The 18,378-nt window shown below is 37.4% G+C and overlaps 1 protein-coding gene across 2 annotated transcripts; it reads right to left on the bottom strand.

Moving 5' to 3' along the window:
- Positions 1-1,988: 1,988 nt before the first annotated feature.
- Positions 1,989-18,043, bottom strand: LOC116258512 (sodium/hydrogen exchanger 8). 2 transcript variants are annotated; one of them, XM_031635683.2, is made up of 23 exons: positions 17,546-18,043; positions 16,929-16,979; positions 16,674-16,765; positions 15,286-15,363; positions 15,030-15,187; positions 13,078-13,179; positions 12,882-12,999; positions 12,059-12,111; positions 11,913-11,978; positions 10,967-11,011; positions 10,738-10,793; positions 10,347-10,531; positions 8,511-8,564; positions 8,320-8,427; positions 7,162-7,393; positions 6,640-6,942; positions 5,304-5,401; positions 5,027-5,158; positions 4,732-4,950; positions 4,428-4,634; positions 4,037-4,289; positions 2,615-2,916; positions 1,989-2,524 (listed from the first exon to the last, which is right to left on the bottom strand). In XM_031635683.2, the coding sequence occupies exons 1-23, from the start codon at positions 17,739-17,741 to the stop codon at positions 2,174-2,176; spliced, it is 3,459 nt and encodes a 1,152-aa protein (XP_031491543.1). In that variant the 5' UTR covers positions 17,742-18,043; the 3' UTR covers positions 1,989-2,173. The 2 variants fall into 2 exon arrangements, with proteins under 2 accessions (XP_031491543.1, XP_031491542.1); XM_031635682.2 differs by having other exon boundaries at positions 11,913-11,998; positions 12,076-12,111.
- Positions 18,044-18,378: the final 335 nt, after the last annotated feature.

Below are 18,378 nucleotides of genomic sequence, written 5' to 3'. Positions count from 1 at the left end.
CAGGCCCATCGAAAGACTACATGAAGGCTAAACGATCATCTAAGATCCTCCAACTTTAGACGTCCCTTGCCTTCACGCAGAAAAGGAAAAGGAGAAAATCCAAGCGCACTGTCACTTTCTTAGCCAGAGAATGGAAAGCCCATGCATTGTTAAAAAAAGAGAAAATGTCGTTGTGTTCTAGCCCTTCCTAATCTGCTGCTAGGTTGCCCCCAAGATAAGACATAACTAGGGTTATGGTCACGACAAAACTGCTACTCAAAATCAAACAATCCTACCTGCTCCCTAACAAAAAACTGTAATTTTATAGTTATGCATATGATGAATCGATACTCCATGTTTTTCTCAAACTAAAAATGTAAAACAATTTCTTTCAGAAGTTGAGTTGAGTGGGCTGTCGACCAAGGAAGTAAATTCTACACGTGCAGTTACCCATGAATCATGACGGTGTGAATAGTAGGAGTCTTCTGTTTCGTGGACAGGAAGGCAGAGAGAGGTATGGGGAGAAAAAACTTTAGACCAATAGACAGGGAGGAGGGGCGAAGATCGTCTGCGAAAACATTTCTTGGGGAGTGGAAAAGTTTGAGGATTCGGTGGGATAAAAGAAAACTTTGTAAGTAGAGAGCCCAATAAAGAAGCTCCACCTCGTGAAGGACAAGCGGGACACCAAATCTGTGTTCGTTCCCGGTGGGTGAGACGGTGGACCTATCGGCTACCCAACATGATCTGAATCTAAAATCTCCAATTCCGATGTAAAAGTACCCCAATCTGAACGCTATCCAGATCAAGCATCAAATCTTGGTAGTTCGCACAAACTTCAAGTATTTTGCTTTTAAACGACAATACACATCCAACGTGCTGTGTACACACGGGAACGGACTTCATATTTCCTCCTCTCGATGACCGTAGCCCACCAAAGTCTGAAACAGCACAAGCTATAACGCGAAGGCACGACACCCAGTCGAAGCTCAACAATGCCAATAAACTAAAGCTACCTGAACACATAAAACGGTAAATGAGCCCTACCTTCCTCTCCTCCCATTCATCTGATCTTGACGATCGGATCATTGGACCGTCGTTTCCGTAAACAACACGAAACAGTGTATGCTAGTCCGATTGGATTATTGGACCGTCGTTTCCGTAAACAACTCGAAACAGTGTATGCTAGTCTTCCCCCTTGGAAGCGTGATCCTTTGGGCTTCTCCAGACAAACATTTCTAGCATTGGGTCATGAGAAGGATATGAGGGACGAGATCCTTAAAAACCTAAATGAACAAAGAATTTTAAGTTGAAAAGTTCCTCTTTAATTTCAGGTAAAACATAAATCAGAAACTATTACAGGGAAAATATGGCATCGGGTCCCCACAAATGCAAACTTCCAGATATTACAATGTTGCGACTAGGAAGGAGAAATGCAGTGGCTATTCACTTTAAAGCTTACAGGAATGTTCAATCATATTACGAAGCCTTGCAGGGAACTTCAATGCCCAATAGTGCACTTAACAGGAAAACTGCCCAATGTTAGTGGCAAAAAGTTAAATTAAACTAGCCACCACAAATAAAAGGAATATCAAGAGAAACAGATACTCCCCTGAGCAAGTAGAACAGACAGAGGAAGGTAACCAGGCAAGCTCATCAAACGTTGATGTCTGTTCCGGATACAGGAAGGCAACTAAAGGAAATCATTAAATAGCTTCACTCATAGTCATAGTAGTCACAACACAAGCACTAGCGATCTCAACAACAGGACCTTTGAAATGCCTATAGGCTAGTCTGGGCCAAACAATGTCGAAAAAAGTAACCAAAATATTGGAATCTTAACTTGAAAACAATGAAAAGACCTCGTAATAGAAAACTCTATCAATTTCAACAGTTTAAAACATTAAAAAAGAAAGACTAAAAAAAAGCCTTTGATTTCTAACCCATCATCAGCCATCATCTAGGCAGTTGTGGTCTTTGGCAACTTATGGCTAAGGAGCCTAGTCATAGGCTTCAATCACAAAAGCTGCACTTGATTTTATTAGAGAAGGCCCAAAATGACTTCCACAAAGGCAAATGCCAGAAGCCACATAAAATATGAATTCTACCACAAAAGTTGCTTACAGATAGCATATGATACAAGATACTACATTGTAACATAGACCGATGATGTATATGAATGAACAATATAACTCTTCTAAGGATTTGGATGTGATGTTTTACCAGGACGTTGATGGAAGATAAGCCGGCTTGGAGAGTCAATTCTCACTATAACCTCATCATCTCCAGATTCCTCGCTTGACTCATCTGCCGTGCGTTTCCCTTTCCTGCTATCACTTACCAATGCAGGAGCAGGATCAACCTTGGTGGAGCGGTCAAGTCTCTGACTCCCCATCACTGTTTCACCTTCTGAACGAACAGATTTAAGTGGACGAGCAGATGCCTGTCTCTTAAACTTTGAAGGCATTCTTGGAAATGACATACTGTGAAATGATTTAGAACGATAACTCCATGGAAAACTTCTGTTTCGTCTAGCTCGCAAATTCACCTTAATGATGCATATAAGCTCAAGTAAGATTAAGCAAAATCTCAAGAATGAGAGATGGGAAGTTGAGAAAGCCAAGTAGGAAGCAAATACCATGCTACCAAAGATGCCAACTTGCATTGCTCTTTCAGAGTACTTCTTTGATTGAAAAGCAGCTTCAGGTGGGAGCTCTAAGTGCTTTCGGGACAAGAAGGCATGCTCGGGCCAACTTACAAGGCCTCCATGTTCTCGAGTCTGGTGTCCTGGCAGTTCAAAGGAATGTGAAATCCACGAAGCTGATGACCTTTGCAGTATACCGTCTGTATGAGTAGAACCAATATCAAAGAAGATAATTCTTGATCTTGTTTCAGCCTGATAGGATGACGCATGATAACAAAAGCTTGTTGCTTGACCACCTGTAAAGTACAACAAGATAGACATCGTTAGTAGGAGAACAGCTGGTTCAGAAATTAAATCATGAGATGACAGTTAATTTTCTCAAAATTTTTTAGCATATGCATTTTTCATAGGTTCCACTGAATAAGCAGATAAAAGTGAAAAGACCCATGATAGTAAATCAAACAAATCAACAGACCACAAAACCATGTATTCACATGAAGCAAACTAAATGAACGCCTAAAAGAGAAAACATAATCTAGATAAAAGTGTCATGTGCTTACATGTTTTTCAATGGCAAAAAAGTGAATTGATTGCTTCATTTTTTCAATCAATAAAAATAATTAAATTATAAACTGAATACTCAACCAGAAAATTTGCTTCAATAGAAGGCAGATAAAATGGGGAGATCTCATGCTTGTTTAATGAATGTCTGCACAGAAACATACATAGATGCACATGAACTCACTCTCTTTCTATCTGTGCAGAGGTTCAGTTGTTTTTTCCCTTTCTTTTAAGTTTTATAAACTTTAAATTTAAAAAAGACTTAGAAGCTTGATTTTCATAGGAAATAACTCTTCAGATTGCAATACGTGGGCATGTCTTCTAGTAATGAGAAAAATCAACAGTCCCGAAATTTTTATAAATTTCAAGGTGCAGAGGTTTTCCTTTTCTTTTTTCAGGGTGGGGGAGGTTGGCTTCGGATGAACTAACAGCCACTTCCCAAGTTTTGGACTATGCTGAACGCAGCTGCAGCAGCTTGAGCACCACACTCAAGTTACCTATAACTCAACTTCCCACCTCCTCTGACCATTTGATATGTTAAATAGTTAAGAAGATGGTACTGTGGTCATCTACATGCATGAATCACTTAGTTTATTTTTTATAGTATTGGATAAAATTGAATTACAGGCTTTGTGCCTGTCATAGACTTATAACACATCACACAACAACAAATAGTTCAAACCAGTTAGGCACATAAAAACATCCTTGAAAGCAATAATCAATCCAACACCTGTTCAAGATAACAAGCAGAGAAAAAAGAGGACAGTGTACATGTAAGAACTTTCTATGAATGAGAATATGGAATTATATGCAACCACTTTAGGTTAATAAGAAAACAAAGAAAAATCCGATTACCAAAACTGAAAAGTAGCTTTTCTTCATGAAAAGGAAGAAGTACTGCTGGAGCTCTAATCAAATCCGCCTTGTCATCCTGGTTGATAAAACCTTCCAATACAAATCCTACTACATTTGGAGACAAGTCTATAACTTCGCCCCTCAGGAAAATGTTCACAGTTGACCTTTCAGCCACAAGAGATCTTAATTCTTGCAGAGAAATTTCCTCAAATGTTTGAGGTAGCAAGAGTTTAGCCAACACAATTGCACTTTCCTGCATAAGTAAATTCTTGTTACTATAGATAACATTAAAAGATGGAAATGCCAGGGATGAACGAGAAAGAAAGATGAGAAGTGGATGCAAAAGCTTAACAAATTAAAGAAGCACAAAAGTAGAATATGCTAAAAGTACCTGCCAGAAAAATTCTTCTAATGATGGATTCGATCTAAGTACTGACAATATCTTCTCTGTTTCAATGAAGAAACAGTGTACCACAGAATCAGTAACTATGTCACACAGGTATGGTTTCCCAACTAGAGCTTCATAAAGTCCCAAAGTGCTTCCATGTGAAAATGTTGGATGCATAGAATGTCTATTTCTCAGACTCTTACTGGTCCACTGCAAAAGATACGAACAGGACCATCATGTGTACTAAACAGCAGAGGGTACTCATAGGGCTCAGTTTAGACACTTAAAGGATACTTCCTAAACTTACTTTCACCACTCCATTTGAAATAAGCCATACTCCATTTGGTTTTGAACCTTCTCGATATAAGTAAACTCCACGTAATTTCATCATTTCCTTTGCAGAGCCTTCAATAGGTTCACGGATGATGGTTGGGAGTGCTCCAAGAAGGGGCTGCATGCTTAATATATCACCCAATTTAGGCATCTTTACCAGGGGAGGATTTCTTAAAAGCTTTTTCAGGTCAGTCTGCAACATAGAAGGATATTAGTAGAAACATCTCTGATGCATAATCAAATTATAGAATGAAAAGGAGCTCAGCTACCTGTACTGCATCATGAAGTTGGTTCATCTCTTTTGCTTCAAGCAATCCAACCTTCTCAAGGTTCTGTATATACTCACTGAGATGAACTAGTACAGCATATGTCACTTGACGTGTCTTCACAACACGCAACACCTGACATTTTTGCATATAAAATTCACAGGGTATGGAACAGTAAGTTAATTTTGTAGGAGAAAATTTTCTGATCATCTTAAAGGGATTAAAGGAAAAAGCCCATGATATCATATTTGAGAAGAACATGGTAAAAAAATAAGAGAACCTGCGGGAATGAAAGCCGGACATCTTCCAAGAACTTTTGTGCTTCTTCACCTTCAGCTTCACTTTCCTGAATGACTATAGCAGCAATCTCACTTTCCCCTGCAAACAAGATAACACTTCAAAGCCTAGTAACAGACTCTTTCTCTCTCTAACACAAGAGCGTGTATTCAGGTTCTTTCAAAACTTTAGGCGAATACTCTAGAAGCTTACATGACATTTAGGTGTACCTACGACATTAAATTATGTAAAAGCGAACACATATGCATATACATAAAATTTTTACATATTTCGTTTTGTTTCGGACATGGCTGGGTCATTCATTCAGTTTCAATTGAACTCAGAAGAGGATTATTCCTCTCGTACACTGAGTGATTCCAGAGCACTTATTCGCAGTAGCATATGGTATTCTTTCCTACATATTACATTTTTTGCCCTTTATTGACTGCGCCCTTCTGAACTTTCTAAATTTACTTTCTTACTCTGGTCTTTGTGCAAGCTCAAACTTTTTCTGTGCCTCATGTATGCTGTTTTACATCTTACATAAATGGCTGGGAAGGGATTAGCATTGAGTTATCTTCATCAATTATTTGTGCCTTTTGCTTTCCAGACTATGTTGAAACTTGAAATTCTGATGACCATCCTCCCACAATCTATGTCATATTCCACTTCCACTATTTCTGGTTATCCTACTCATGGATTTAATCTGTCTATGGACGGGAAAAAGGATGTAACTAGAAGCGCCCATATTTTATAGACCTTACATGATAGGCATTTTGATTCATGATTCCTCATTTGAGTTTCCGAAATTTATGCTCTTACTTACGGACTTTAATAGCCTTCTTACTCTCTTGATTTCAAAATGAAACTTATTCTCCAGAAGAGAGAGATAGGGATGTGGAAGTTTGACGAGGCCACTGAACAAAATCATGACAGACATTTCAAAAACTTTCAAATGGATCTTTGAACCAAATAATGCCCCTTGTCATGAAAAAAGACTTAAACATTTAAAATTAAGTGGAGCACCACCCTTCATTACTTCTTTATGTATTGCACAGAAATATAATATACATTGCATGAACAAAGAAATTCATGGATTTAGGTAATCCAATGCTTTAGCCGTGGGAAGCAGATGAAGCATGTAGAAAGCATAGCAAAAAGATAGTGAGCGCAAGTTTGAAAATATCGGGTCCAACTTGCCTTAGCCCTTAGGTTATCTCTCAGCATGCATTGCAGTAAAGAAGAGTAAGACAATGTAATTTACCACATGTCATTCATGCACATAAATGAAAAAATAAATAACTCATCTGATATATGTATAAATTGGATGTGAATATTACCAATAAAATCATGCAATTGCCTCCTTGCAATTCTGTGAGCACGGAGAAATGCTGCACATATATAACAGGCAGACTCCAGCCGCTCCACTGTAAAATATGTCACCAGCTTTTGAGGCAAACGGCTAAACTGGAGATATTTATAGTAGCTTGGGAAATGTACATTGGCCTTTAAACCCTTCCAATCACATAAAGGTTCATGAGATACAACATCCAGCGCCTCATCAACTGATTGCATTAATAGAATAGCAGAAGTTTGGTTTATCCGTCCCTCTTCCAGCATTCCCCAATAAGCAGCTTGAACACCTGAAAAGGACAAATTGGCATATTAGCATCTGTTACGAGAAGTTCCATGACAAACTTAGATCAAGATACACTCTAAAAGAGTGAATGTGAGGATCATTCTCAACATAGGGAGACACTGGTGTAAGAAACACCAGTATTTTGCAGGGTCAAAAATAGAATTTATTTGTTTTTTGAGAACTTGATTCTGAAAGTGACTTAAAACAATTCTAAAAAACTTGCCATTTAAAAGGCGTACTCGAATATCTTTCAAATTCAAGTTATGTAAATGGCGCTGGCTCTCAGATATGATATGAGGATGTATTTTCTCTGCATCATTCTCATCCAAGCACGTTATATATCTCTTCACTGTAGACCACTCTGCAGGCCCTAACTCTTCATCGTCTCCAAGTTCCCCAAAGGCTTCCAAGGCCTTGTTCATCAGCTCAAATCTTGTATAGTCTAGTATGCGTATCTGTCATCACAAATAATGAATTACTGTTTCTGTAAGGATTTCTTTGTATATAAAACCAGGAAAAAAAAACATGCAAGAAGCCAAGGCTCTAGACATCTAAAAGCAACAAAAACTACAAAAAGGATGAGAATCTAGTGTACAGAAGAATAAATCAGGACCTGGGAAACAATTTAACATATTGTCGACCTGTGGTCATGGACCTAGCAAAATTAATACTATAACCATTTAACGACAGATTATAAATGAATAGCAACAGTGCAACAATGACTACAAGACCATGCTTTGAGTGTTCAAACACACAAACTTGTTCAGCCATCAGGAGAAATATGACCATGTTCAGCCAACAGCCTAAATGGAGTTGTCCAGAGCAAAGTCACCAATGCTCTTCTTCATAAGGCTTCTTTACATCATTTAGTAGGAGCCTTTTTCCAAATGTGTTTTTCTTCAGTGAAACTTTGAAAGTTCTAAAACAAAGAAGCAGATAAAGGCAGCTATGAACCAATAGTTTCTACAGCATTTTTCCTCCAAAAAAGCAAAATGAACAATCGTAAGAGTTCCTTGAGATATATAAGAAAGAAAATAAACTGAAATAACAAATATAAAATATACAAAGAAATTGAATAAAAAATCTTGCAGAAATTATTGTGATAGTACCAGCAAATCTATTTCTTGAAGTCTTGAAGATACCATATTTTGGTATCATTTTTTTAATATTATTGACTACATCCAACAAGCTGACTTTATCGGGGAGTTTTCAAAATATAGAATATATCAACAGAAATGGTTTCAGAGAAAGATTATTAACATAGTACCATAAATTACATGAAACGGCTTCCAGCCAAGCACATACATAACCTCAAACCACACCACCAATTCAATGGAATAAGGCCTATACATTTTAGGTACTCAGGCACCCATTCTCATACCTTCTCAGGTGACGCTTTATCCATTCCAAGGAGGTGAAGTACAAATTGTGTGGTAGAACCATTCACAATAAGAGTCAAAAATACAATCCCACCAGTGAAGAAAACAAACTGTAAAAGGTGAAAAAGAAATGTTATATTTAAAATTAAAGGAAATATGCAATGAAATGACAAAAAATTCTCCAATGACATACCAGGGATCCTGTCTCTGCATTTAGATACGCTGTAGTTATTTTGGTGCTAGCACGCTGTTCATGGTTAAATGACAGTTACAAGCTAAACTTTAGAAATTGCAGGATGACAGGTGAATCTCAAAAACACCACATAATGGAAAAAGCAATATAATGTACATGTAAAGAGAGCAAAACCAGCATCAGCAGGTCACCTATAAGCCATGACATTTATGCTTCTGTTTTGGACATTAAAAAGTTTAAATTTCTGGCCACTCAAGACCTGTCATGTTCCTCATAAACAAAGAACAGACAGAAAATGCCACAATTTGCAAAGCAGATGACTAAACAAACAGATAGGAGTGACAGACAACGTATTCCATTCGAAGAATTTTGATCTGTAGCAGTAGCCAAGCAAAATTCTAGTGTAGACGTGGAAAATGGGATTATTTGAAGTTAAAAGGGAGAAAAGTGGGTTAGCTATACACTTTCCATCTGGCGCAAAGAAAAAGTAGCAGAAATTGAAACATTTGGCAGACGTAAAAGACTGGACTGTACAGCGTGCCATTATGCAAAAATATAAATGGAAGGACATCTAAGAGTATCCCTTAAAGCAGTCTAATTTGTAACTTTTCCCCAAACTCCTTTGTGAAATGAACAGCCAAAACAGAAAAAAATAACTGCCTTCCAGGTGTGCGCAAAACGTTACAAATTACAAGAATGTTTCAAAAAATGCTGGCATCACCTAGAGGTTATCAGTGAAGTTCATGCTATTGCTAGAATAGTTGATGCATGTGTCAATCTAGAGGTAAAATAAACACTTCTGGTTATCAAGAAATACTTTCAGGAGAATCCTCAACTCAGAAAGAGTGAGTAGGTTGTGTCGCTGGATGCTTATGGTGACCTACTTTCAACACAAGACCTATTATGGAGAAAAGAGGAAAATTTGGAGAGTTCAAATCCAATTCATGCTCACCTCTTTCATTTCAAAATGCCAGAGACACTTGCAGGAGAATTGTACATCTCCCTTACTGTACATGCTCTTTTAGACACACACACACACACACATCCTCTTCATCCTCTACAAAAGCTCTCTGTTATTTCTTTGGCATGTCTCTGATAATTGCAGCTGCTAAAAGTTGTGGTAGCTCAAAATACTTAAAATGTGTTGTACGACCAACAAGCAATGAACATAAGGAATTACATATTCATGGCTTTGCTCTAAGATGTTACACAATATTATGGAATTTTATTTTCCCAAACATGCTAGAGGATATGTACAAATGATCAGTTCAGCATTATAATTCTTCATCAAGTTACACTTCATGGGACAAGGAAAACATTGATGGAAACCATTGCCACATATGTCATGTACGGGTATTATATGACAAGGAATTTCTAGGGTATAATACGACAAAGTTGTATATCTCGAGATATCAGGAAAATCTCAGCAAATTTTTAAAAAATTCAAAACATTTAAAAATACTGAAAATTATAAAAAAAATAAAATAAATAAGAAATTAATAAAAAATACAAAAACACGAAAAAACACGTATAATACATGTTTTTTTTATATTCTAGCGTTTTTTCAAAAGGACATGTCTTATGCTGTTTTACACATCTGACTTTTTTTTCGCGTATTTAATGCATCTTTTTCAATTAAGACGCGATATTTATGACAGTGATGGAAACCATAATGATTTCATAACTGACTGGGGCTGAAGCAAATGGTGACAACAGTAACAAAATCAACATAGTAAGCATTTGAAATTAATAGAAGGGACATTTGCCAGACCAATCTCTAAAACTATAAAATAGAGTAGCAAATTATGAGTAGACACGAGAAAGCAAATTACTTACTTTAACTGACAATGATAATGATAATGCAACAGCTCCACGCAAGCCAGACCAAATAAGAATTGCTGCTTCCTTCCAGTCCAAACCATAGCCAAAATATCGTAGCAAGGGAAAGAGTGTTCCCACAACAATGAATCGGGACACTTGAATGAATACATAAAGAACAAAGAGATAGCCCCATTTAACTCCTGAAACAAATTTAAATAAAGGAAACAGTCAAGGAAATGTAAGTATTACATCCAATCAATAACCCCTTTATTTGGATTGTACAAATATAATACCATCCAACAGTAGATATATGCAAAGCAATCTTTTTTAACCAGAAATGGTGATAGGGGGAACTAGAACATTCGCCTGAACAATCTCACTACCATCAGAACCAAATGATAAATACCTTGGTACTTCTCACTGATGCTGCTCCCAAGAACGCTTTCAGCTATAACAACCCCACTGCCACGAAAGAAGGAAGAACCAAATTCAGATGACTACCATATTTTTTAAGGCAAACTTGCACAATCTCTAGAATGAGTACCCGATAGATCAAATCAGGCAGCAGTTTCAAGATACAGAAAAAAAAGTCTATGTTCAAGTGATGCAGAAGAGGTTTATAACAAAGCAAGTACCTTAATATAAAGATTAGTGTATTTGCAATATAAGCAACCATTTCCCTGGAAAACAAAGAACCAAGTCCAGTTATTGATATTTCAATGTTCAGAATGATCATCAGGCATACAACCGAACAAAAAAGGAACAATTTTCGTAAAAGTTACATAGAAACTGAGAAAGACAAACACTGTGATTAAGCACGCTTGGCTTTCGGTTCGGTGGGACTGAGCTTACTATCGCATAGCTATGTCATATTTTTTCCAAATTTTCCTGCAACGCTTTTTTATTTTTTTGCCTATGCAAAGCTTCCAAGAGAAAAATTTTACACAAAAACCGTGTCCAATAAGATGAGTCTTAGCCATTTGATGCCGCACAACAGTCACTTTTCTACCGAACTTCACTGCTTTTCAGCAAGACTATGCTCATTATTTTATGTATCTAATTGTTGTTTTCTTTTAAAAATTGGTTGAGAACATACTGGTCATAATACGAATACTGGCATCCATAAACCTATTTCTGCACCTCAAAACTCATGAATAAAATTTATCATGTCATTCTTTACTCTTTGCTGGAACAGCCACACACTATATATATCATGTCATTCTTTATTTTACAAATCTGACCATCCACCATACACATCAAATGATCAAATATATCTGACCAGTGACCAAACAGATGTGCTCAGATTATTTAAACCTATAGGAAAAAAGCGCAGACACAAACAGAGTTTTGCTGTACAGCTTGGAATTTAGAAGGGTTCAAAATTCAACAACTCTAGTTTTTTGAGTCATAAAACCCGATCCACACATCAGTTTTCCTTCCACTAAGATAAGTCGGTTAATATTTTCCTTCTTGCTTCCTTTCCAAAACTAGTATCTTAACCATGTCTTTTAGTACTGATAAACATACAGTTTTCAGCCAAATGAGTAAGAGGAAAAGTATACATAGTTTTATATACAGTACCAGAAATGATGCAAGCTCTGCTGACTGTCACCCTTAAAAGCTGTTCTAGCAACTGCAGAATAAAACCTGGGAAAGGCATAACATGACTGATTGAAAGCTTTAAAATTTAGTTAACACCAAGAGATGAAATTTTCAATTTGACTTACATTCCTAATGTCATTACCGTTAAGACACCAGAAACATCAGCTGCCTTGTCAGCCTGTAACATAAGAATTGATCACACTTCTACTAGATAATATACAGATTTTGAGAGTCAAACTATTTCATCAAACCAAAAATCATTCCCTTCAAGGCTTCAACCACACAGGAACAATTGTAGAAAAGAATGCGATAAGGATTCTACCACAAAGCTCCATAAGCTAGTCAGGAGTAAAAATCCCAGAACACATTTACATATACAAGAGCACAGAGGAAGACAAGTAGACAAAGGAGGAGACTTAGGGCAAAGGTTATTCAGTCAAACGCAGCAAGCTGGACACTCTGTGATATTTATATAAAGGTACTCCAATTTATGAAAGTAAGACCAAGTAATCATAATTTGAAGTAAGTTAACATCTGTTCAAATACACATATTCTAATTAGCATGTGATGTCAACACATTACAAGATCATTACTTGGAGAGCATTCCTCTGCAAGAATTCCTGTCAGACCACATGAGCCAGAAAAGGATGCAGTGAAACAACGGACAGAGACTAAAACAGAAATCTTGATATTCAACTCGGTCCATCAGCATATCAGTCAATCAATAGTGACAAAATGTAACACATATTTTTAAGATATAAATGATGTTGTCATTATCACAGTGTACTGTCCTCTTAGAGGCTGATACAGCCCCACAAAAGCATCAGACAGATTTTGCTAATTGCTATGCATAACAGAACAAGAAAAATGAGTGGATTCTTTAAGGTAAGCCTCAAGCAGATAATGACATAGGAATCCATGTATGAATAAAAATAGATAGAATCTTACAGTGAAGTAAGCAATGTAGCTAACTGCCAGTGTCAAAGTGATTTCTATGACGGTGTCATTGAAAATAAACCCCAGCCACAAAACAGATGCTATCCCGAAAGCAAGACCAACAGCTACACTGAATCACCAAAGAAAAGTATCACCACTAGCATCATATATAACATTAACTATCCAAGCTAAAGCTAATGGTACTTACGCGCCAAGAGAAACTTTTGATAGAAACTTAACCACATCAGCCGCATCAAAAGTCTCGCCAAGCACCATTTCATAAAAAAGTTGATACACCACAATTGCTGTCCTGTGAATAGAAACTACATGATTTTAGTAACTATAGTGTCAGCAGATAAGCACCTTGAAAAATGATCATCTAGCTAAATTAAAAAATAATTAGCTAACCCATTCAGTACAATGGATTCAATGCTTAATCCTTATGTCATCTTCCATTTTGATTAGTTACCCAGCAATTCAAGAAGCTCCATCATACAATTCCAACAAAATTTGCAACTTAACATGGATAGAACAATTACAATCATAGGACAACAACACATATTTAGGTAGTAAGGAATGTCAGCTCCTAATACTAAATATCATGATTTGCCTATATCTGTCCCTGTCAGCAAGACAATCACCAGCCTAGAGACATATTAACACTCGTTAGACCGAATTCACCACCAACAAGGAAGATACCCGCTAGAAGTTCTTCCTTCCAGTTATATTAACAGATTCTTAACATATAAACCATACAAAGATCTTCTCATAACTCAAACGGAATAGGGCAAGATTGAAGACAAGTACAGTGCTCAAGTTGCAAACTCTTATGAACAAAGATTATAAGAAATTCATTTCTACTGAAGCAAAAAAAAAAAAAAGGAACATTAGTTAGCAATTTCAGATAGCCCTATGCATGCAATGTGTGTGTGTCTCTGTGAAGAGAGAGAAAAGAGAGAGTAACAAAAAAGTACATAAAGAGGGCAGGATGCAGCAACATTGGTGAAGTAAGCCAAATTGAGAGAGACATTTATGCACGGACCATGCCAACTATTGAGTTAGGAGAGATATAGAAGATGATTTTGTTTTCCAAAACTATCATCTGATACTAGTAAATTTTTTTTTTAGGCAATTATTTGTTTTTGTTTTTGTTTTCTTTACGCTCTTCTTATAACCTGTAATATGAAGCCTTCCTCATGCATTCCACTAAGAAGTGAACACTAATTTGCAGTAATTCGCACACATTTTTTATGGCGCATGTTAAACTCTCTCCACTTTGGCTAATACAAGGCCAATGCGATGCTGGCATTTAAGAAGGATCACGTTCCAACGAAAAGGTCACTTGGAAGATTACTAAGCCATTCCCATGATCAAATAGGAAGGTTGGCCAAGCAGTAGAAGCAATCTGACATAGTGACACTGCTATTGGGGAACACCCAAGAACTTTGGGTTATCTGTAAATGAAAGAGCATCCTGCAAACGTGACGTATCTTAGAGGTGTACTTCCTGAGATCTGAATTGTCCAAGCACAACTAACACAATATGTCCTTCCCTGCAACAATTATGTCGAAGACAAACTAATCATACATTTTAGCAGATACAGATGTCACTGACTATAAATTAGCCGAGCGCACCAGCATTACTGCCATGGTTGAGAAGATTCAGAAGGAAATACTCAAAAACATCTGTACATCTATTCAAATCACTCATATATTCATTCAGTTCCTCAAAAGAAAAAGTAGACTCCCTAAGCAAGTATGTGAACAGCAGTTTTGGATAGCATCTTCTTCCTTCACTTGCTCAACATAAATTTTCACATAAAAACAGCAAACACAGTGAAAAAGAAAGCAATGCATCTGATAAAAAAGAATGGACTAGCTAAAGGGTAAAGAAATCATTTTCTATTTTTCTTATAAAAGGGTAACATGGGCTAATATGTTACTGAAAGAAAAGCTTAAATCAAATCTGTATGCAGTTTGCTATATATTATCAACGCTTTAAGACTCATCGAGGTCTTATAACTGCGAGTGCAAAACAATAATATATGATGATCAAGCATATTCACTATTCAGTTACTTAAGTATTCATCGTGTAATTAAGAAATTTATTCTTCACCGTCAAGTTCAACATTAATAAACCTTACTGAAAGCTACATCATACCCGTCATTCATTAGTGACTCCCCTTCAATTATTGTACTCAACTTTTTGCTTGCTCCTAGCTCCTTTAACAGAGCAACAACAGCTACAGGGTCCGTGGCACTAAGAAGACCTCCCAACAACAATGAAGTTTTCCAGCTCCAGTTGTAAGGAAAGGTGAGCTACAACAAATTTTTCATCAACTAGGGGATTGAATGGAAAGAATGCAAAAATATACCAGAGACTTAATGGGGAACATTAGACATCATGAATGGTGTACCTTCATGGCAGTTCCAAGACAAAATGTTGATATTAGCACACCAGGGCCAGCAAGGAGCAACATTTGAACCAGGCACCTCTGCAGATATTCAGTACCATAAACTCGATTACTACCACCCCATGACTCAGACAAACTGCATATGCATGGAATGTGCTTCTTCCAGATCAGAAACCATAACATCAAAGCTTATCTCCAACAGACTGTTGACTGAACAGAATAGTGTGATTACAACCGTCCATTATCCAAGCTCTGGATGATGCTCATGAAATTCACCTTGAGACATCATCAAAAGGACTGGTTGCTCCGAAGATGAAGAAAAGGACTTGATGTCAACACCACATCATAGTCATTAGTTCATCTAATATTGAATATTTTGGCTTTATAATTCCTTCATTTTGCGTCAAGAATATAAAAATAACATATGTACATAATTTAAAAAATGATTTAATATTATTGTGTAATAGTCTGACCATGACCACTGGGGTTTAGTTTCTGTTATTGGTGTTTTGAGATTTTTCATTGTGTGATACGCCTAATTTGGTATATTGAAAGGAATGGTTATGGATCATTATTTTGGTAAATAATATTGAACCTTGTAACAATTCAACTGTTCTCTTTTTTAAAAAAATTTTATCATATACATTTGGCTGGGATTTACTTGAGATAACAAGGTATCTTCCAGAAAATTTCTTCACTTGTTTCTAAATTTTATGATTTTCACAAGATCAAAATGTCCAGGACTCCCGGGATATTTTAGTTCCTTTTAGAATTGTTATGACCAGATTCTTGTGATAAGAGAATATGTTTCAAGATTTCCAACAAAAAAGCTCTTTTCATAAGAGCGATTTAGAGGAAAGCTTTTCGTCTTGTTCCAGGAAAAAAAAAATAGTCCCCTCAAAATTTTAGAAGATATCATTAGTAAGTAAATCATGCTTAGTGAAATTGGGGCATCACAGAATTAGTATTATGTCACATAAATTATATGCACATCCTATCACTTTTTCCACTCATTACAAACTGCATCATGATTTTTTGTGTCCTGAGACAACAAGAAATATTCGGTTTCAACGGCTGTAAATAGAGATGTAACAGGCTTATAAATGTACTAGAAAGATCATTCTTCTATGATGACCATTTATCACCACATAGGTATTTCATCTAGGTTCTAAATTCAAATGCATGTCCACCTCAAAAAGGTTATGAAGACCAAGGCAGCAAAAAGGTCAACCAAAGGTTATTTCAATTGTCGGGAAGTAAATGACTACAGGAAACTGGATACCACACTGACTTGTGAAAAACTCGAGAGAGGCATTCATTTGCCTACACACAGAGAGACATCATAGCTGTACGCACATTTCCTTATGACGAACATAAGTTCAGGTTCATACCTTTATCTGGTGAATTTCCATGGAGAACGAACTCTCAAATAGCAAGGCAGGAAGGAAAACAGCGAGAAGAAGACCGGGATTGATTTCTGACCCTACATGCCAATGAGAAGGAAACGTTCACAATCGCATTGAGAATTCAGTCACATATCACCACAATTCGAGCAATCATTGAAGACTGAGAGCCGATTAGTGGTGCTTCCCTTTCGCAGCAAATACAACCACAAAAGACAGAGGAAAGCATCAAATCCTACTCACAGAGTCGAATGCCTTCTCCCAGAAGGCCCAACTTTTGATTCGTACCATGTGCTGAAAAAGGACATATGCAAAACAAGAATTAGCTTGTGACTTGGGCCATGCCAACCAAAGTTCTACTGTAATTCTTTGAATTGAAGAACAAAAATATCGAAGTATAAACTCGAGGGAAGTCTTTAGTGATATATAGCTAAAATGTTAAATGGATAGCATATATCCAATTGATAATGCTTCTTCCCGTATATCTTATAAAATGTAACAGAAAAACCACAATATCAATAATAAGGAGCAGCATCTCCATCGATTATCTTTCCATCGATCTGATTCATAAACATCAGGAAGCAAAAAAAGTCAGAGAAGAACGCCTGATGGAAGCAACCATGTGCTCTCCACAGATCAAAGAATTAAATTGTCCAAGTGTGAAGACAAAAAAAAGGTAAAACCACAAATGATTGTCCTAGCAGCTATTGATCCTAAAGTATTCAGATATTTAGAAAATTTTTACAGGCTGAAGAACGAAAGAGGAAAAATAGCAAGAAGCAAGAAGCAGCCCCAGAAATGATCTAATGCAGAATGCATGAAAGAGAGAGAGATCCGTCCAATTCAAAATCGCAGCGGACCTACGGCTCCTAGCGCTATGCCAAGGATGAGAAGCGCGACAGTGTAAGGAACTCTCGTCCCGCGAAGGAGATGCCTGGAGGCGATCCCAAGAACCAAGGACACGCCCGCGAAGATCACCGCCACCTCGGGCCCTGCGGACGAGTTCTCCTCGCGGACGAATTCGTCGATGGACGGCCCCTCCGTCACAGCGGCCATCCCTCCCACAACCTACAACCGCGATCGTCGTTTCACCACGACGAGCCAAGATAACAACCAGCGGAGAGAAAAAGACGTCCAACGACGACAGGGAAAGGAAAGCGCGCGATCACCACGCGATCCGAGTGCACAGCTACGAACTGAGGAAAGAAGGAACAGAAAGACAGGGAAGAGTGACGGGGCAAAGATAAGCAGTGGAGAGCTGAGACTGTCCTCTCTCTCTTCTTTTTATTTCTCGCCAGAAGATGACGGGGAACGACGGCGACTCGGAGGAACAGGGAAGCGCTCCGTCGTTCCGTTCTTGCCATCACCGCCTCGAATCGAACTTTACGGGGGACGTCAACGACTGTCACGCGCTCCTTTTGACCGCGGTTATCTCTGACGCGGCGAAGCGTGGTTTCCATGACCCCGAAACTTTTCACCCGATAATAAAAGGCGAATAATGTAAAAGAAAAAAAAATCGAGGCGAACTTACACGTCGGAAATTGAAATATAAAAGTAAAAAAAAAACTTATTAAGTGAAATACTTTATCTGTAAGATGCGTATTAACTAACTCTTACAATACACATTTCCTATCTATGGTCGCTTATGAAAATAATAAATTTATAACTTCTATAAATTTCTCATCACCGTTCA

Source organism: Nymphaea colorata, chromosome 8, assembly GCF_008831285.2.
Source record: "Nymphaea colorata isolate Beijing-Zhang1983 chromosome 8, ASM883128v2, whole genome shotgun sequence".
Classification (NCBI taxonomy): domain Eukaryota; kingdom Viridiplantae; phylum Streptophyta; class Magnoliopsida; order Nymphaeales; family Nymphaeaceae; genus Nymphaea; species Nymphaea colorata.
Note: the sequence above shows the minus strand (reverse complement) of the source record. Positions and strands in the feature narration are given on the sequence as shown.

Coding starts and splice junctions, on each gene's coding strand:
- LOC116258512 (XM_031635682.2), bottom strand. CDS start 17,741: ATGGCCGCTGTGACGGAGGGGCCGTCCATCGACGAATTCGTCCGCGAG. Junction 16,766..16,928: donor GGGAGAAGGCATTCGACTCT/GTGAGTAGGATT, acceptor ATTGGCATGTAG/GGTCAGAAATCAATCCCGGT. Junction 5,402..6,639: donor GCAATTGCATGATTTTATTG/GTAATATTCACA, acceptor TCTTGTTTGCAG/GGGAAAGTGAGATTGCTGCT.